This window comes from Ciconia boyciana, chromosome 15 (genome assembly GCF_034638445.1).
Source record: "Ciconia boyciana chromosome 15, ASM3463844v1, whole genome shotgun sequence".
NCBI classification, from domain to species: Eukaryota; Metazoa; Chordata; class Aves; order Ciconiiformes; family Ciconiidae; genus Ciconia; species Ciconia boyciana.
In genome coordinates this window covers 16,843,167-16,863,475 of record NC_132948.1, presented here as the reverse complement: position 1 = coordinate 16,863,475, position 20,309 = coordinate 16,843,167, and the positions used below count along the sequence as shown (strand labels likewise).

Genomic DNA, 20,309 nt, shown 5'->3' with positions numbered 1-20,309 from the left:
TGCTCTCAAATGTGGGCAGCGTGATGATTGTTCTTCCTGTCTAGACAACTACAGAGACCTGGAAGAAAAACAAACAATTGGTGACTAGAGACAAGGGATTACAGTTTCTAAAGCAGTGGATTCTGAATCTTATTGCATATCCCCATCTTTATTGTAGCTGGAGAAAGCAGCAGTAGAAACCCTGCTCATTTTTTAAAATACAACTGCAGCATTCCTAGGCAATCAGTTCTTATACTTCAGTATAAACTTTTTTCCCTTATACCTGATGTGCATTTACAGTAGTAAAAAGTGAAATGTTTAATTAATGCATTTTTTTTTTCTCTGGCTGTTCTAGCAAGTTTTCTGTTCGTTGTTATTCCAGATGCTTGAAAGCTGGCTTGACTATAGATTCGGTGATTGTTGAAGCCTTTCTTGCCAGTTTATCCAACCGTCTGTACATCTCTCAAGAGAGTGATAAGTAAGTTGTTAGTCATCACACCAATTTTTCCTTCACTCAATGAACCTGAAGCTTATTTAAGGTATAAGTACAGGCAGCATTATTTTAGAATTAAGTGTCTCTGAGATAGTGAGCTTGTATGTGGGGTCAAGATCTTCCCATGCAAATCTTTGCAGAGCTGAGCCCTTGTTTTCATACTGAGAGGTATGGATTCATTTTTATCTGATTGAATCAGCAAATCTTTCATGAGTATTAGGAAATTTTGAGTCCTAGATTGAGTGATACTCTCTCTGCTGTATCCTTCAGGCTTCAGCTGTCTTTTATGGCTTGACACAGCTTGTCACTTGTGGCGTTTGACTTGCTTCACTTTTTAAGAGACTTGCCAACCATGAAACCTCCAAGGGGAAGTCCCATAGTAGCTGGTCTGACTGTCATGTCTTAATGTTTTGCAGATCACTTTTAGCTCTTTTCACTGTTGTTTCTAGAACAGTTTGCTCATGGATTAGTGTGGGTTTCTTGGATAGTGTGTTTGTGGGGGTTTTTTTGTTTGTTTGGTTTTTATTTTGGAAGCCAACTTGTGCAAGTATATCTCTAATGTTAATTTTGGGAGTAGATGGGTACATGGAGTGGCAACATTAAAGCTGTTAGTGATGTTTAAATTGGAGGTCTTGATAACCGTTGAACAGTTACATGTATGGTTTTGGGTTTTTTTGTTTGTTTTTTATAACAGGGAAGCTCATTTGATTCCTGACCACACAATTCGTGCTCTAGGGCACATTGCAGTGGCACTGAGGGACACCCCAAAAATGATGGAACCCATCTTACAGATCTTACAGCAGAAGTTTTGCCAGCCACCTTCTCATCTTGATGTACTCATCATTGATCAGCTGGGCTGCTTGGTCATCACTGGAAATGTAAGGAAAGAAATGGCCAAGAGAGTGCCAGTTCATGATCCCTTTCCTTTAGTTAAAAGGAAACGTATTTTAGAAACTGCGTTTGCAGAAGATTTTTTAAGGTTTTTCTTTTCTTCACCATAGGTATGTGCCTGTACAATCCTCACGTCTTTGTCACATCAGAAAACAAAAGCTAATTAATAACATGTAAAACGCTGTCCCTGTAAAGAGGATTAGACCCCATAGAAAATAATAAAAGTTGGAGGTTTTTGTGTTGTTGTTGTTTTGTTTTTTTAAAAAAACAAGCTATAAAACCCCACCAAACTCAATGTTTTCAAGTTATTAAGAAGGTTATAAACTTGGCCTATGTCCCAAATAGCTGCACAGTATCTTTTTTCATATCAGTAATTACCTTTCAAAGACTTGTAGGTCCATACATTTAAAAGTATAGATCACCTTCTTCAGTCATACAGGGATTAACTGATTTACCTTTTCCAAATGTAATTTGTGCCTCTGAGCAAGCAATTAATTGCCAGAACACAGAAGCCTGAAAAAAAAAATTCGATCAGGAAGGTGGAGTTAAATAACTTAATAAATTTTGTAAAATTCGAGCAATTAGAAACATTAATGAAAGCACTTCTCTCTGCGCTTTATGGAAGCTGAAACTGTTGCTCAGGCTATGCCTAGATACCTGTCTGAAGAACTTTGTAATCCGTAGTATATTTTACAGGGTTGTTCTTTAGAAAGATTGTATTCAATAAGCTCTACTTAGTGATTTGTTGGGGTTTTTTTACAGCAATATATTTACCAGGAGGTGTGGAATCTGTTTCAGCAAATCAGTGTTAAAGCAAGCTCAGTTGTTTACTCTGCCACAAAAGACTATAAGGATCATGGATACAGGTAACACTCAGCTGTGTCCCTTAAATGTATGAATACTGTATCAGATATCCTTTATGCTACATCAGGGTTTTTCACTTTTTCCCACTATAAGTGTTACAATGATGTTATAAATAGTACTGTTCTTTTTTTCTTTGATGTTAAAAAGTAATATATTAGTTTAAAAATAGTAGCGCTTCATAATGTAGAGATTCCTAAAAATTTTTTTCACTATGATGTGTTATTGATCCACCCCCATCCCTCCCACCCCCCCCGAGTTAATGTTTGTAAATTATTATTGACATTGATGACTTACATTATCTGTAACTGGAGTAATTAATCTCTTAGCCTAGAAAAGCTAATGAAGTTCCAGTGGGTTTTGTGTGGGTGGGTTTTGTGTTTGTGGTTTGTTTTTGTTTTTTAAATGTGGTCCCACTACATGTTAGGGATTAAATGCAAACCATTAACAATTTATTTCTAAGTATGTAAGTACGCATTGTAGTCCCTGTTACAACGTAAAGATTATCACTGACTTTGTTGATAGCTGGGGTAGGCTGGATATCTTTTAATGTAGTATGTGAGTAACCGAGAGGACTATTTCTGTCAGTATGTTTTAACACACTCTCTGACCCAATGCAATCTCAGCTTTAGCAACAACTGATACTACTTGTGATTCTTCTGCTCAGGAGCTTTCCCAATCCAGGAACACAGCCCCTTGCTGCTTTTTGTCGGTAGCCATATCTGCTACAGGAAAGCAATTTCCTTTTGGCCATGACAGCATCATAAACGAAACGTCCTCCAGAGGCAAAGCTTACAAATAGTTTTTCACTTAAATACTGCTTGCTTTTCCATTATTAGTAAAGTTATGTGCTATTCATAAAAAACAAAAAACAACCCCCCCAAAAAAAACTGAGTGAAAAAATGTCAGCAGCCTTATTACAAGAGTTACTATCAGCATTATGAAGAAAGCACTGAAAATGTAAAACTTGGAGGAATTGCTTGTTCATAACTGTTCTTTCTTCTCAGACACTGTTCCTTAGCAGTCATTAATGCCCTAGCTAACATCGCTGCTAACATTCAAGGAGAACATCTTGTGGATGAACTACTGATGAACTTGCTGGAACTGTTTGTTCAGCTTGGGCTAGAAGGAAAGAGAGCTAGTGAGAGAGCAAGTGAAAAAGGACCGGCACTGAAGGTAAGATTAGTCACTGTTTTTTAATTGTATGCAGCTGTGCATTTACATGGATGGCAATACTAAACATAGTCTTCCGGATGTTTGTTTTTTTTTTTAACCAAAACCATACCCTTACACACACAGAAAAAAATCATGCTTTGTTAAACCTAAGAATTTGTTCTAATCATGGAGTATGAGTGCAGGTCTATAGTGCCTTTCAGACACCTAACTAATCTGTGTATAGTACCCGAGATAAAGCAGTGGTATACCTATTGTTCAGCTGAGGCGGAGTAAACTGGCTGGAGTGTTTAGCTGTTAGAGGCAGAGCTGCAAAGAGAAACACGGAATGCTGACTACTGAACTACTTTAAGAATTAGTAATAGTACTAATTCTTAAAGTGTCTTTAGATGTGACAGAATCCTGCTTCTAATTTTAGTGGTGTCATAGGATCATAGGAAAACTTGGGTTGGAAAGGACCTCAGGAAGTCATCTAGTCCAACCCCCAGCTTGAAGTAGTCAGCTTGTGTCATCCTGATTGATCCTGAATTGCTGCTATGAGTGGGTGCATCTCCCCCCCCGCCCCCCCCCCCAAGATCCAAGTTGATGTAGGCCTATCTGTCTAGGCTTATAATGGAAACAGTGCAGTGAAGTGAAAATTATAGATTTAATAAAAATCTCTGATGATTTTTTTAGGGATGCTTTATTTATAAAGCAATTTTATTCAAAAAGCTTGCCTAAGAAAGATAAAACTTATCTCTTAGATTAATTTGTATGGTAGGAATACTTTGCAGAAGAGGATATTTGAGTGGTTTTGCTTTAAAATAGAGTTCTTTTTAAATGCAGTTTTCAATTGTGATTTGTAAAATTTAACACATACTGGCCTTTGAAAGTCTATGAGAAGGCTTGGAAGAGGAATGTCTTTAAATGCTAACTAAATTTCTGCAGGAGCAGTTATGTGCAGTTACTTTATTCACTCAGAATTCTCTCCTTTTTTTCTTATGTGAAGACTTTTTCACCTCACTTCGTATTAGCTTTTCTTCCCATTTCAGTAAAGTATCCAGAGTACTTGATGTGCCTATTCTTTTTAAGAAGCAAATAAAAGTCTCAGCCTTTCCCACAATACCTTCCTCTCATCTTTGCTCTAAAATATACTAATAAACAAGGTGTTAACCTTGACTTTTGCTCTTGAGATATATATTATCATTTGAAAAGCAAAATGTGGTTGCTTCCTAGTCATAAAAAAAAAATCAGTCTTCCTCTGGTTATGTTCCTCCCTAGTGTTCAAATGCTGTAACCTCTTGGCATTCATGCACTGCCTTAGGATAACTTGTAAAAACTCATGGTGTTTGATAGTGATTTTATATACGAAAAATCCACTTGCATGTTTTAATAATTCAAATGTGTTCATACTGCAAAGTTAAGGTTTTCTCAGAGATGCTGTTTGAGAGCTGTTCTCTGCTTTTCAGGGATAGGTAGGTAACACTTCCTTTTGAAATAGGCACATTTTCCTAGTACTGAGGGGCACAATGTGTTTTTTTTTTTCTTTCTAACCTCTTTCCCCCCTCCTGTGCATGCTACATTTTAATAGTACTAGGTTCTTTCTTTATCCTTTTATGGGATGGGTGAACTCTTGGTAAATCCCTCTGAAATGAATCTGTTTGCTTTGAAGATAGACTGCATTTAATCACGGATGCCAACTCTTCTCTTAAAAGGGAACTAGGACATGTCTAGAATCTGCTTTTCATGAAGTCTATGGTGGAAAATTTCTCTCCATGGGTTTCATAGATTCTTTTAACCACAGATAAGCGAGCTGAAATGGTGAAAAACATATTGTAAACGTTGCTCTAAAATGACACTTCTAAATTAGTTTCCAGCCTCCTCCTTTCAGGGATATTCTTCCACTGTTTCAGTTTTGGAATCACTATGGGAGACAAACTGCTGCACCTACTTAAACCCGCCTGCAAACGGAAAAATATGTGATTGATTTAATATGGATTTGAGCTAGGAGGCAGTGTTTCTTTATTATGAAGATACTGATAGCAGTTTTCACTAGAACACGCTTTACCCAGTGTAGAGTAAAAGTTATGAAAGGTGTTCTGAAGACTGGGTTACTTCATTTTCAAGAAGAGATAAAGTAGGTAAAACACTGCATATGCTGTGCTCCCAAACAAAAGCAATTTTTTTCTTTGATAGTTTGCCTATGTCCTCTGCTTCTCAGCATACCTTTTTATGGACTTAAATTTGCTCGCTAACCATTAAAATGCTTCAGTGGCTTATTTGTTCTGTTTTAAACCAGATTTTTCAACCATACAAAAGTGGCTTCTGTGAGGGGAATAACTTTTGGGGTTTTTTTTTGCGCTATTGCTGATAGTTAACACAAATGTCCCCTGAGTATGCCTAGGGATGGAAGTCATTGCATCTTCTTCATCCTCAGTGCCATATATTATCAGAAAGAGGCTGATACTCCATTTTTGTAACAAAAATGCTAGTAGAAAAGTGAGTTTTCTACAGTTCTGTGTGTTGGTGTCATGTGCTGGGTTCTGGCTATCTCAGTTACCTTGCATCTCTATCCTGACTCTGCAGCAGTTTCTCATGTGCAGTGGACTGTCCTGATGCTAGCAAAAAAAATACAGTTACTTTTTCCAGTTTTTCCTACCCTTTAGAGTGACTTGAGTGCTGTTCTTTTATTCCCTTCAAAAATATTTAAGGGTCCATCTTTTGTTTTGCTTTATCTTGGACACTACAGGAAAGATAACTAAAATGTGTTTTAGTTGGGTTGTATCATTATTGTTTAATCTGAAGACTATTTGGCTTTGTTTCTCTCTCCCCCCCCCTTTTTTTTAAAATTGCTTCCTTTTGGTTTATTCCACTTCAAGCAAAGCTGTACCCTGCTAGCATGTCTGCCTTGCCTCCTTCCTGTGGGACCAGCGGTCTCTGTACCTGGTCTCTGTCTTGTAAGGAGGAAGCTGGAGAGTTCTCTCCCTCCCAAATCCAATGTGGAGGCATATGGGAGGTAGGGAAAGACTTTAGAGAGGAGATGTCTGTGAGCATGCTATCTGTGCTATTGCAGTTTGCCTTATCAGAGAAGGAGAGAGACAACGTGCTGTGTGCAGTGAATGTTTCCAGTTTTTAAAGACTGCATTTGACCAAGAGCAAAACCACTTGTTGTATAGAGTGCAGTTAAAAAAGTCATAATAAGTCAAAGGAAATACGTAATTTTCTTTATGCTTCTTGTATTTCAATGGAAAAGGCTGCTCCCCCTGCTTAAATAAATTCTTGAAAATGGTGACTTTTTATGGATTTGTTATTTTGTCTTCATTTTGGTAGTAAAATGAGACTTTTGGTAAACATTTGACACTTGTCTGTGGCCATCCGTTTCATGTGAGCATTTTTCTTGCAGTTGTTGGATGTCAGAATAGATGTGGTATCAATGAATATTTCCCCCCCTTTAGCTCGAGGCATAATATCTAAATTCCAAACGTAGAAGACCCTGTGCTGGAAGGGGAAAAAAATTCCTTCAATAGTGTATGAGGAGTCACCTGAAAAGCTTTGTTGAAAGACTTCAGGGTGTGCCCAGTCCTGTGGATTTCTGGGGTGCTCTCTTGGCCACCTCGTGCACATCTATTTGCAAGATACAGAGCAATGTATGTTTTAATTTGCGTAGACAGTAGCAATGTTTGGTGCTTGAAATATGTCTTGTAACAGGTATTTTAGAAATGCTTTTGTAGATGTTTTGATATTTTCCTTTTCTTTACCAGGCCTCCAGTAGCGCAGGGAATCTGGGTGTGCTTATTCCTGTTATTGCCGTGGTGAGTATCCAATGGTTGGGCTGTTGCAAATAGAGTAATTTTTCTCACATATGTCAAATATCAATGCTATTTCATGGTCAAATGGTTTGATTAACAACTAGTGCAGAAGTAAGCATCCAAGAGAAATAAGATAGTATTGTAAAATAATTTTTATTGCTCTAAGAGGGAGGGAAACATTTGTTTAATAATGACATATCTCTTAAAATAATTAATCTTTTGTGATTTGCGGTTATATTGTTGCTAGTCATGAATTCAAGAGATTCATGAACTAAATAATACCACAGGGATATTTCTTTGAATAGTGTTTGGCATGCAGTGTAATAAACAGCACGTATCTGTGGCCTGAGGAGAAAAGTGAAAAACAAAAGTTAATAGAAACAGAGTTAAAAATAAATCTTAGTTTGGCAGCACAGTGAATTCTGCTTCTTAAAAGGAAAAAAAAAGAATAATTGGGGAAGGGGAGAAAATGTCCTGTGTCTTCTGAAACTAGAATTGGCTGTCATGCTGAAAGCATTTTAGGAAATGTGCAAGGACACTGATGTCCATTCCAGACTCATTTATTTTGATGTAAATCTGGTTTTGGTCTTGGATGACAACTTTTTCTGGGGGAAGAGCATTTTTATTTTTTTTTTTAACAAAATATAACTACTAGTTCAGCCAAAAATTGGTGTGCAGCCATTCTAGATCTCCAACAGAAAATCTGATGCATCCAAGCTGGGTTTCTGAGTCAGTAGGACTAGTTGCCTAACTGCTGTAGCTTTTACAAAAACCATGAAGTCTAAAAGATCCATACACAAACTTAAACTTACTGGAGGACAAAAAGCATCATGTCACTTTCTCCCCTCCTGAAGTCAAATTCTTCTGTGGAACTTTTCCCGCACAGCTAAGTGGGACAAAAGGGGAAAACGTATTACATACTTGCAGTAGGCATGCCTACTTGTAACTTGCTCATACTGCACATCCATTAAGAAGCAGAAAAAAGTCATTCATTTCACACTCTGCCCTCACAAACCTCTTTACTGAAGCTTTTCAAAGAGCCTAAAATGAGCACTGGTTAAAGATCAAAGAACTGTTCCTTTCTTTCCCCTGTCTCTTCCACCAGTTTCCAACGTAAGCTCTTCCTGAATTCACCAGCGATCACAAGGGCCAGATCCTAGCTTTACAGAAATGTGTTTATAAATGTCTTGGACGGCTGTTATTCAATAGCTGATCAGTTTTTGCATGAACTAGCTAGTCCTGTGTTGAGACAGATGTTCTACTGGGTAGTACTTTTCAGCTGTCAGTAATGCCAGCACTGATTTGAGTGAAAGCAGGATTGTTCTTTGCCTATTGAGAAAAGATTAGTGCTTGTTAGAGACTTAATGTAAAAGTTATGGAAGTACTTTTCTGTTTCAAATTTTTATTGATGATATATTTGTTCTGAATAGATGGTGATAACTGCATTTTTCTCAACCAATGTGACCTTTAAATGGAGTCAGATAGTGCCAGAATCTGAAGCAAGAGTTAATGGTTACATTATGGTTGCTGCAGCAAATATTTGACTTTCTTGCACAATGTATGAAGATCATGAGTTTTGAGCAGTAGCTGATTTGCTTTTCTGCTTGACCTCTTTCCCTTGAATAATTCCTGTTACTTAGATCTCAAAAACCCCATATTTCAGATGCTTCAGCTCATTTAATCATTGATAAATTAATTAAATCTAGGACATGTATATTTAATCTTTTTGAATGTGCTTTTCTTTTTGAATGTGCTTTTCTTTTTGAATATAGATAAAACAATAAAATATGTATATGAATGTTAGTGATTTCTGTTGTGAACCTTCAATACTGAAAATTGTCCCCCACATGATGGGCTTATAAGTAAGCACAATGTGAGACAGGAATAGAGAGAAACATCTGAGCTTCCTGTTCGATATTAGCTCTTCATCATCCTTCATCATCTAATACCGATATTTCACTGGCTGTCATGTTAAAAAGCTTTGTGTATGGGGCAAATAATTGTAGTAGATGCAAAATTACAAATGGCAGTATATAAAAGCAAAATTAAATCAATAAGTTTAACTTAATATTGGAAAACACCTTTTTAAGATAATTCCTAATCCTTAAAATAACTCGGTTTATAGCTTAATTTGAATATTTTTGCTAACATAAGACAAATTTATAATATGAATATATTTATGTGGATACAATATTTGATACTGCAAATAGTAATAAAACTATGCTTACTGGATTGTGAGGCACATTTTTTTAAAAGGTATGATGCAAAGGAAGGTATGCAAAGGTGAGTACATTCATTGGCTTTAATAACTTGAATGTAAGGTGCAACTCTGTTCCTTGTACCGGGTAGGCAGTAATATGCTACAGATCCAGGTAAATTTTCTCTTTTTCAAATGTGAAATAGGCTTTGTACAGCATTCATGTTGTTACCAGGATGATTCAGAAAGTTTACAGTCTTAGTTTAAGACTTGAAAGGTTTTGTCCATTGAATCAAGTATGGAGAGTATATTTGAATTCTTAACAAATGTGATTACTATGAATCACTCTTTTTTTGTAGAGAGGATTAGGTGATACTGAGCCAGTGAAAAGAGCATTTTGCTAGCTGCTTTCACTACAAAAGGTATTCTAAAGATCTTTATATAATTTACCTGGTTGGCCTAATTCTGATACTGCTTGTACTGATGAAGATCAGAGAACTGTATTGAAATGAGACAGGTTAGGTTGGGGAAAAGTAGTGGATCCCTTAGTATTTCATTCCCCCAAGACATTTTTATCTCCTCTTATTTGGTACACTGGTCCATAAGGTTAATTGTGTGTATCAGTCTACTGGATGTTAAATGATGGAAGCAAAAGAAAGAATGTAAACACCTACTCTTTTTCAAGTTAGGTTACATAAAATTGCCAGGAGAGACTTAGGTTTCTAAGACTGGTCAGGTGTTCAGGATTTCCTTATTCCTGTTTATTATAAATAGGCATCCTAGCACAAATTTAGAGCTAAACTTCAAGAATCGAGATAGTCTAAATATTTTATTGATTACATTTTATACACTGAAGTAGAACACAAAGTGTAAGTTACTTTGTGATTTTTTTTTTTTAATACACTTGTATCGATACATGGCACTAACCATTTTAAATTGCAGTCAAATTATCTGCTGCTATGAGTCCATTCATGTGAAACTACCTGTAGATAATATATTTTCTTTTGATACCAGTGGCTTTTGTATTAGCTAATATGACAATAAAATTTCCTTTATGATACTGGTATATTAACATGTAATTATACAGCCCATGTATAACAGCGTGTTGGAGGTCTTCTCTGCTTTTAAGACTTGGCTGGGTTGACAACTCTACCCATGAACAGGAGGCAACTGGTACGATGTTCATAGATCAGAAACAAAAAGGGGCGGTCGACAGTAAAGCGAATCTGAGTAGAAAGAGGCATGAACCCGACGTTGGTTATTGCTCCAGCCTCTGTGCCTTCCTCATTCACAGTTATTGTGCCTTGGTGGTTGAACTGTTTAAACAACCGAAAAAAGGAAAACAAAAAAAGAAATTGAGGATCTCATAAGTATACTCAAATGTTGTGCTCACAGCCATCCCCCCCTCCATGTCCCACACGTGGCTCCCTTGTGACACTCTTGCTGGTAACTCCTACGTGGCAGCAATCCTTTGGTTTGGGTTTGTGAATAAGCCTGTTCCCAACTGACCACAAGACTTTTAGTACCTTTGACATCTGATTGAACATGTTCCTCATTATGTGAATAGACAAGGACATGCAGAGAAACCCACATCCCTCCTATGTCCTCCAGGAAAGATGAGAAGAAATATTTTAGCTTACTGTGAATTATTTTTACTGTGTTGCCATGTTTTCAGGTTATATAATTTAATCAGAAAGGAAATGAGGAGAGGAGTAAATACCCTGTCAATGGTGACTTTCTCATCTGATATACCAGAGTAGTCGCCTTTTTCATTGAACAGTTCTTCTATTCCCATGGATCTCAGATAACCAATCAAGTTATAACTCTTCTCCAGCTTAAATTTAGGCAGAATCACTTCTCTTGTTCTAGTAAAAATAAAAACAAAAATGAAAAATCATTGAGGAGATACATATTTGCGTGACTCCTTTGCTTTACATATATGTTGTGGTTTGTTTTTTTTGCTGTCTTCAGCAAGCAGGACACAGAAGCATACAGGACTGTTTACTGTACTTTTACTTTCAAAACTTGGGCATCATTACATTTTGGCTGTGTTTTAAAAAATTAATTCCCCTCCCAAAACTGTTAGTTTGTCAATTTAATATTTCACTTACGATGATTTATGTTACTTATGTGTATAAGATACATGGCTTTGAGCAGTTCAGTACATGGTTGGGTATGCTTGTAATAAATGTTGAACTGTCGGATTTTCTGGAGTACTAAATTGGAGATTTGTCACTTATTGTATACAATAGAAATAGGTTGGCTTCCTGAATAGCACATCAAATCAGCTCTTTTTATCTTTCTATCAAGTCTGAAGGCAGATACCACCTAGTCTGTCATCTTGCACGAGAGGCTGTATATTTTTTTCTCTCCCGTAATTGTGATATCCATTGTTGATTACTGAATGTGTGCCTTTACACAACAGATATGTTGAAATGCAGAGTGCTGAAATGAACATAAGCTGCTTTCCATATGATCGAGATTATTCTGCACAAATAACCTGTTGTTATCATACTCCTGTTTTTCCTCCTCATTGTAAACTTTATCAGTAAGAACTTTTTCTTTAAATCTACAACATTAAATACTTAGTAGAAAGAATTTTGGAACTCTTAGAATTTTCCACCTCAGTCATCCTTGATTTCTTGACAGCATTTAAATTTTGAGAGATCACTGGTCCTGATTTTTAATTCAATAAATCCATCTTTTGGGGGTTTTTGTTTAGGTTTAATGTTTTTAATCAAAATATCATATGTTATCTTCTAGGCTCTTTACTTACCCTTGTCAATCTCATCAAGAAAATACACTAAGACTTTAACAAGATGTACTTTTCAGCAGATACCTGTTTGTCATGCTCTTCTGCCATTTTTCCACCACTTGAGGTGTTATCTGCTTTTCTAGGGCTTTCATGCCAGAGAGTTTGTGTGGAAGTACAATCAGCATACTGATGTTCCCTACGAACGGGAGCTGGATCACACTGCAGTCTAGCTCGGGATCTGCAGCAGCTAGGAAGTTCCCTTTAGTCTGCATCATAGGAACCTTTATTGTTTGCTTCTCATTCAGTCGGAAACTTCTCTTTGTTGTCATTTCCACTGGAAACTTATTCTCCCAAGTTCCTGTTAATACAATGCAGAAGACAGATAAACAAAAAAATCCGAGATCCTTGTTTAATAAAATATTTCCAGAATAACAGTTTACATTAAGTTTTAATTCAAGTGAATTGGGAAATTCTGTAGGAGGTTGTTGATTTCAGTTAAGCCTGACTAAGAAGACAAGTTCTAAAGTGACTTTGAAATTCCTGGCTTTCTTTCTAACTTAACATTTGTCTGATTTGAATGTTCTGAATTACAAAAGCAGGTAAACACAACCTGGAGATCTGAAAGGGCTTGGTATGTGCTATGTTTTTCTACAAGGAACCTAGAAATTACAAAGTTTAAACAAATGCAAAATATTTGACATGGTTTGCACCTAGCAAAACAACTGACACAACTATATTTTCTGAGAGATCTGATATTTGAAACCAGACTGTTTCAAGCATTAGAAACGTCAAGCTAAGTAATGGCCATTTTCATTTTGCGTAAAAGATACCATGCTGGAGGCATTATCTTGACCTAGTCCATTCAAGCCAGTTAACTTTCTGTGTTAAGACATCCTGAAGAGTTTGGGTGTTGACTGCTTAATTCTATGACCTGGTTTGATGTGATTTCAGCACACCTATGCGAGCCTGTCATCTGACAGGTTTATGCCCAAGGAATACAATTCAACGTATATTGCAGCCCAGAAAGTTTTACCATCAGGGTTTGAATCTTTCTATGTAAAGATTCTTTCAGTACGCCAAATATTTATCGACTATGTAAAAGAAGGTGCTTTTTTAACATGGTGTTCCTATCGATCTCTTTTCAGAACCGAGGCTCTGGAAGAAACATTATTTTTTTCTTAATGGTCATACAAAGAATAGAATATTCTAGTGGAATATTCTAGAGGTTAGAATTTTCTAGTGGAAATAGGGTTACTGGTATTTCCTGTTAAAACTCTGGATTTTAGGTCACCACTGACAAGCAAATACATGGGGAGTGTGTCTGTGACTGTGTGAAGAGACCACAAATTTAACCTTAATCAGTAACCTTTTTGTAAAAGGTTGCAAGTGATTCTGAGATTCTTAATCTGACTTTGCCAACTTGACTGTGAAGTAACAAAAAAAGCCTGAAGTCCAACTGTCATTCTAATGGTTTCTTCATATGTTGGGCTGATGGGGAGCAGTTTGAGAAGTGATCAGACTGTGGCTAATATTCTGAAGGGAATGGGATATAAAATTAATTATGCTATTCCCAAACAAATTGTCTCCCTTCTCAGGAAAAACCAACATCTGGCTGTTCTTCAAGGAGCAGAATTCACAGGTGTAGGAGTCTAGCTAGCTAAAGACACGAAGCTGCTGTGGGTCGGGGGAGCTTCAGCAGCACTGGCATCACCTGGGGAATGGGAGACATTTATCAGCTCTTCCTAGTAAAAGAGAGGAGCTGGGGAACTTTTTTCTTGAATTCAGTTTTGCAGATGTGTTTGTCTTGGGGTAAAATACTGTTCTCCAGCAGGAGGCATGTGGTCTTCTGGGGTCAGCTGAAACCAGTCAGCACTTTACTGACTTTTGTGACTTCCTGTTTTGAATCTTCCCACCAAGACGTCTTTTGGATCCATCTGTGGTGGCAGATGTTGTCTCCACTGATTGACTTCTCTCTTGCATTCATGACTAGAATCTCATAGAAGCAATTTTGGATCTGTCAAAATTTGTCAGTTATCAAAAGCTGCTGTGATCTACCATGGCTAAAATAAACAGCTCCTACTTGATAGGAAGCTCACAAATGATTGTTCTGACCTCTGTAGAATGGAGGGTAGATCTTAGTTGGAGGTAGACTTGGACACCTGTACAAGATAAAACTTGCTTCTTGCCAACATGAATAGTTTCCAATAGTTTCTCAATGGTATTTAATATAAAAGGAGCTTGAGACTTCATGGTGTTTGGCAAGTATCCCATTACTCAGTATCACTTGTACTGAGCATCTCCATGTACCTGAGAATACTCATAGATTTCTTAGCTCTGAGGGCTTAACAGAGCTTGTCTGCAATGATACAGACAGTGTAAATATTGTAAATGGAAAGATGTGGACAAAAATCAGCATGTCTAGAAGGACTAGTGGGGAAACTAGGAAACCCAGGAGCACAACTTGCTTTTTAAAAGTTCAGGTCCACTGGAAATAGAATGACCAGGAGACTGTCACTGTAAGATGAAAGAATGGGAGACAGCAATATAGAATTGATCTTTTTGGTTTTGAGGGTTAAAAATTACAGCCTTCAGCAGACAGCACCAAGGCAATTTGGACTAACAGGACTCCATGGGGAGAAGAAAAAGCCAAAAGTCTTTTTGGTCTTGATGACTCAAGAGATCCAATACTAAAACTATTTAATTTTTTGTGGTGTTTTTGTTATTTTGAGATAGCACAACTATTTAATAACTTCAGAGTAAAACAAAAAGGTATTTTAAATTGACCCAATTGTGAAAAAATAATGTATCTGTTTCACTTTGCATAAGCCTTTTCTTAGGATGGTCTGATGGACAGTAAAGCCATGTATTTAATATGATATGATCATCAGAGATGTGCTTAAGGATACAAATAAGGCCCTTTTGGATGGTACGTCAGAACAGGGAATTATTTGGATCGTATGCTAATGACTGCTTCAGATCTTTTAAAGAGACAAGTGGCATTCATTATTCAAGGAAGCAATGGCTTGCAAGTGAGTGGGAAAAGGTACATTTCATAAACTTATAGGAATGGTGTTCCTGTAAGTTCTTATAATCAAATGCTGAGAAGGCAGGTGTAAGAGAGCTCTTGAACGTTTGTTTCCTGGAAGCAGGAACATAATTGGAAAAAATAAACTCTTCTATAAGTTATGGAAAGGAGTATGTTGTGCTTCCAAACATTGTTATCCTTTTGTGCTAATCTGTCTTTCCTTACCAGTGTTTTAAGTGACCTTCATCTGATTTTCATCTTAATCAGTCGCTAACAGATCTCCTTTTTTTCCTTAGTTCCTCTTTCATTAGCACCTCTCACCTTTTGCTCATTTAATACCATTTTTAAAGTTTGTTGAAAAATTACAAAACTTTTAACCTGAGGCAGATATCCAATGTTGAAAATCTCACCACAGACTCTTAGTTTAAATGTAAAAAAATTGAAAATAAGGATTTATAATAAGAATATATTGTACAGTCTTTACTTCAAGCCTCTTTAACTGTTCAGCTTATAGTGAAACATGGGGCCCATATCAGCAGACAGTTCATGCTGAATTAACTGAAATCTTCCAAGTAGTGAATGCATTTGTTTTTAGTTTTAGAAGAATACTGTTTTGGTTCTTTTCTTCAGTCCCCTGTATAGGCTTGTTGACAAGGATCATGCTCTGATCATATAAAAAATACATACTTTAAGCTGAAATTCTTTATAGTCATTCTTACGAATCCTGAATACTTTAGAAATGTGAAGTGTTTTAACTGAAATCAACCTGTACCATTTCAGTGAAGCCAATACCTTGAAGCAGGACTGAATATGACTAATAACTTGCACATGAAGTAATACCTCACCATCTAAGACTCCTATAAAGCTTATGCTTTCCGAGGCTGTTCTGCATTCATACATTAGTTTTTAGTCTCACTTTTAGATTATAAGGTTTTGGATGTAATAAGCATTTGCTGTATTTGTACAATACCCACTAACTTCAGGGCATGACTGGAACATCAGTGTGCTACAGAAACACGTGAAAACTGGACTAATAGTAGAGATTCTTCTTAACAAGGGAGTCGATAGGCTTTTTTGAACTGTAGACTAGATTTTAAGTTCAGTCTGGGGTTTCTAATGAAGTATGCAGTGAATTGCAAAGTGAGAAAATCCATTGCTAAGATTGAAATAACAGATTCTTACCTTTAAAGTAAAGACAGTTAAGAATCATCATCAGTGTTGTAGGGTTTACATTCACAAGAGCTTCCTTTATTAATCCTTTGGTCAGCTTCAAGATGCGTTCATTGGTTTTAGTTATGAAGGTAGGATCCAAAAAATCAGCTGGTTGGGCATCAGCAAAGTAGTATGCTTTCATATTGTTTCTGAAATCATTCAGAATAGAAAAGTCCTTCTGAATATAAAGGTCATTGACAGACCTCAGTGTATAACCAAAATTGCGCCTGAATAGCCGATGAGTGAGTTTGCGGAAGAGATTATGAACAGTCATGAGCTCGTATTTGGTGCTGGCATTAATGAAGTCTTGAAAGCCAAGAACAGATAACACTTCCTGATGAGTCTGACCCTTCAGACCCAGGGAAATCATAGCCATTGCAGTGGAAATGCCAACAGGAGCCATGAGAATATTATCTGAAGAGTTGGCTTTGTCTGCCACACTGCGGTAAAGGTTGAAGCCAAAGTTTGCATTGAGGATATTGAGGCGCTGGATTCTGGTTTTGCCTTGGAATAGTTCAAGAATATTTCCTTGCTGGATTTCAGAAACCATGTATGGGCCAGCATCAATAATGTCACTGTAGTCATCTTCACCCAGTATCTTGTCGAGATCTAGATAGTCCTCTTCCTCCTCCTCTTCAGGAATCAAGTCATTAGTGATAGTGTTTTCTCTGTGGAACTCAGGTGGTAAGTTTGGCATATCATAGGTCCCGTTTTCATGTGGTTGTGCATCTTTAAGGCTTTCAAAATGCTCAGTGAAGTCCTTGACTCCACAAAATATGGAGGTTATGATGAGAGCAAAGGCAAGCAAATGAAATAGGAACTTCATTCTGACAGGTCAAAACCTGGAAGACAATGTAACACAGTTGAGAGAGCATAGGGTAATTGAATTTTAGTTATCTATTCCCTAATTTTAGGTCCACACTGAATTCTGTCACAGCAGAAGGTCTGTAGTTACCTTATTTGACAGCTTTTTTTTTTTTAGTGGATCAGAGCTTAATTAGATGGATAAATCTGTTTTACTGGTAATTGGGTTTGCTTACATAATGCCTCCAGCCTGCCAAATAATTGGTTTACCTCCTCCCATAGAAGTCATCATTATTGGCATATTTCAGCAGTAACAAGCTCATTACCTAAAATATGTGGGACTCTTTATTTATAGACCGGTAACACTTAAAATGTGTACTAACTGTGTTACTAGTGTATGCTAAAAATATGACGTGAAGATAAGTTTGAAGATTTGAGCTTGGTAGGAGGAGGGACTAGGCATTCACCACAGGAGCATACCAGAAGGCTGAGATGTACTGAAGAATTTGAAAAACAGACATCCTGTAGCTACAACAAAAATGGGAGTTTTATGGGAGTATTTTTTTGGAAGAACAAGGCTGAAATTTGATGGAATAAAGGAGATCTAGGGATGTAGCAACAAACCTGGAGAAAGACGTGTATTTGCACTAGACACCCTTAGTGGGACTCCGGTGTGGGAAGCGTTAGGCATAGCCCTGTGTCCCGGCCTGCTCATGGTCTTACTCAGGTGTGTTACTACGTGTGCATGCACGCTTTCTGCAGCTGTGTATACTCACCTGCTGCTTCTGTGAAGGATTGGCTTGATTCTGCTTTTTGTTTAGTTATGTTTCATTTCTGTTTACTTTTGTGCAGCAATGCACAACATGTGCTCTCCCTTTTCTTCATGATGTGAAGTCTCTGCAAGTTCCTATTCAGAACTTTGTTTCTCTAGTCTTAGTGCTATCCCGATGCTGGATTTCTAACCTCACTTCTTTTGTGTGAGCATGTATTTAAGTAGAACCTGCATTTTTCTAAAGGGGAACTTAATCTCTTCTTCATCTACTGAGTATTGGACTGTTGCATTTTTTTGAATTATTTTTAAAATCAAGAGCTATCTTAGATATGTATAGTTTGAAGAGAATCCATCAGCCTTACTCATCTGTAAAACACTGTACCGAGAAGTGGGTCTGAGAGACTTTTCACCGTAATATTGGGTTGCAATAATTACAGTGATCTTAAAAAGGTATGAAAAAGTGTAATTCCTTCCTGTGACAGTCAAAGAAAGATGAAAATGTAAGTGTTCAATAACTCTGTATCAACTGAAACGGTGAAATGGGTGTCTGAATGCCAGGGTCTTAGTTTTTGCTCAGATTTCTTTAGAAAGTTACTTAGTGACTTTATAAAGTCAATTTCTATTGATAGTACTTTTTTAGAGTAAAATGGCAAATACAATATAATCTAGGACAAAACACTGAATACAGTTAAAACAATAATCTTACTAATATGTTGATTTAAATGTTTTTTAAATTAGCAAATAGTCCAAAGAGCTGTTCTGTAGAAGTGAAATATATAGGTATACATACCTCCACATCTGTGAATAAAACCAGTGCTTGAAGGAGAATATTTTCAAACATGTTGTAGCAGGACTGAAGTAACTGAACTAACACTTTAATTTTCGAAACTCTCCCCCCAAACTAATTAGCCTGAAATCCTGAAACCGTTTAAGGTGATTATCCCATATAAAAAATGAATTGTGTCGCAACAATGAAGGATCCAAAGAAAGTGCTTTTTAAATGGTTTGACACTGTGACTGAAGGACTCAAGTCAGCCTTTTTTTTTTTTTTTTTTTTACTGTTTCTTCATAAATTCATCACTTTTTTTCCCCCGCCCCCAGAAGTCAGGCCCTTATTGTTGAGATACCCTGTCCAGTAACCATTGGTAAATGTTTCCTGCTTTTGGCATAGAAGAATTTGCTGTCTCTAGTTCCCAACTTTACATTCTCATCTTTACCAAAGTTCAATTATTGCTTAGCTGCACTTACACAGGCAAAACATTCCCCCACTCTGCAATATATATGTCTTTGGTCAGATCTACCTAAAATAACAGAAGATGTAAATGAAGCTTACCTTTAAGCCACTGTATGGAAGGGATGTGTTGAATAGCTCAAGTAAGGGGAATGGCAGGGTTTAAATCTGAACTTTGACGCTAGTTTTTTGTGTATCTCCCAAAGTAAACAGTCTCTAAACCAAACACTGCTAAACTTACTTCGTCAGCCAAAATCCCTCCCTTGCCTAGTGATCTCTGCTGAATTGTATGTTGTTTGTTGAACTCCTTTTATGGCTTTGCAGGTACTTGTTCACTTTTGAGGAAGATCTTTGAGCAAAAATTGGTGTGTATGTAAAGTTTCAAAGTCAAGCATGCACATAAACTTGACTGTTAATGACTGGTAAAAGCCATGTCGCTGCTCTTTGGTGCTGAAAAGGGGGGCAGGGGCATCTTACTGCAGATGTGGTCGAGGCCTCTGTGGTTGTGATGGTCGGGCTTCTTCAGCCAGTGTTACATTGGTGCAAACATTTGTGTTGCACGAGCAACTTTTGACCATAGTACCATTCACCAGCTTAAACTCTTAATTTTACTACATATTTTTTACTATAGTTTTACTATAATACAGGGATTTTTTAAAGTTGGGTTTGGTGTTTTTTAAATTAGCAGTCTGCCTCATGATTTACAAATATATCCAAAGTTGGCTTTACATAAGGTTTCACTGAAATACTGCTGGCTTTCATACCTCAAGGGAATTATTGTACAGTTAGAGAAAACTCCTTCAAGCTAGATTAGAATCTGGCATTTTCTTAATAAAGTTTACAGTAATAATATACAGTCATATTGAATAAAGCTCAGAGTTTAATGGGCCATTTCTTTCACTTTTTAAACACTGCCTGTGCTTCTAACACTTTTAAGGATAACGCACTATGAGCTTTGTTATATAAATTTATCTAACATTGCATATCATGTTGGCTAGGAGTATAAACTCTGCTCCTCCAGTGGTAGCAGCCGTTTGTGCAAAAAGTATCAGAGAGTTTTAATAAATGTGTTGAAAATAATGCTCTTTTTACTTGCTTGTTTAGATAGTAAATTCTCCAGAACTGATG

At 36.9% G+C, this 20,309-nt stretch overlaps 2 protein-coding genes across 6 annotated transcripts in view; one reads left to right on the top strand and one right to left on the bottom strand.

Annotated features, from left to right (window-relative positions):
* The window catches only part of PI4KA (phosphatidylinositol 4-kinase alpha), a 64,797-nt gene that overhangs the window by 14,466 nt on the left and 30,022 nt on the right, over nucleotides 1–20,309 (top strand). For 3 of the 4 annotated variants that reach the window (XM_072879803.1, XM_072879807.1, XM_072879806.1), the window contains exons 15-19: nucleotides 335–457; nucleotides 1,167–1,350; nucleotides 2,126–2,229; nucleotides 3,232–3,400; nucleotides 7,138–7,188. In XM_072879803.1, coding sequence (XP_072735904.1) covers nucleotides 335–457; nucleotides 1,167–1,350; nucleotides 2,126–2,229; nucleotides 3,232–3,400; nucleotides 7,138–7,188 — 631 coding nt within the window. The remainder of the gene's footprint in view (nucleotides 1–334; nucleotides 458–1,166; nucleotides 1,351–2,125; nucleotides 2,230–3,231; nucleotides 3,401–7,137; nucleotides 7,189–20,309) is intronic. The other variant, XM_072879804.1, reaches the window with a different exon arrangement.
* SERPIND1 (serpin family D member 1) lies at nucleotides 10,229–19,335 on the bottom strand. 2 transcript variants are annotated; one of them, XM_072879808.1, is made up of 5 exons: nucleotides 19,284–19,335; nucleotides 16,345–17,216; nucleotides 12,222–12,495; nucleotides 11,103–11,247; nucleotides 10,229–10,698 (listed from the first exon to the last, which is right to left on the bottom strand). In XM_072879808.1, the coding sequence occupies exons 2-5, from the start codon at nucleotides 17,198–17,200 to the stop codon at nucleotides 10,507–10,509; spliced, it is 1,467 nt and encodes a 488-aa protein (XP_072735909.1). In that variant the 5' UTR covers nucleotides 17,201–17,216; nucleotides 19,284–19,335; the 3' UTR covers nucleotides 10,229–10,506. The 2 variants fall into 2 exon arrangements, with proteins under 2 accessions (XP_072735909.1, XP_072735910.1); XM_072879809.1 differs by lacking the exon at nucleotides 19,284–19,335 and having other exon boundaries at nucleotides 16,345–17,223.

Bases quoted from the DNA above. Each gene is read 5' to 3' on its own strand.
- SERPIND1 (XM_072879808.1), bottom strand. From the start codon at position 17,200: ATGAAGTTCCTATTTCATTTGCTTGCCTTTGCTCTCATCATAACCTCC. The intron at 12,496-16,344 runs GTAAGAATCTGT...TTGTATTAACAG, and splicing joins TAACTGTCTTTACTTTAAAG to GAACTTGGGAGAATAAGTTT. The intron at 10,699-11,102 runs GTATTTACTCCT...TTGTTTAAACAG, and splicing joins AGAAAGTCACCATTGACAGG to TTCAACCACCAAGGCACAAT.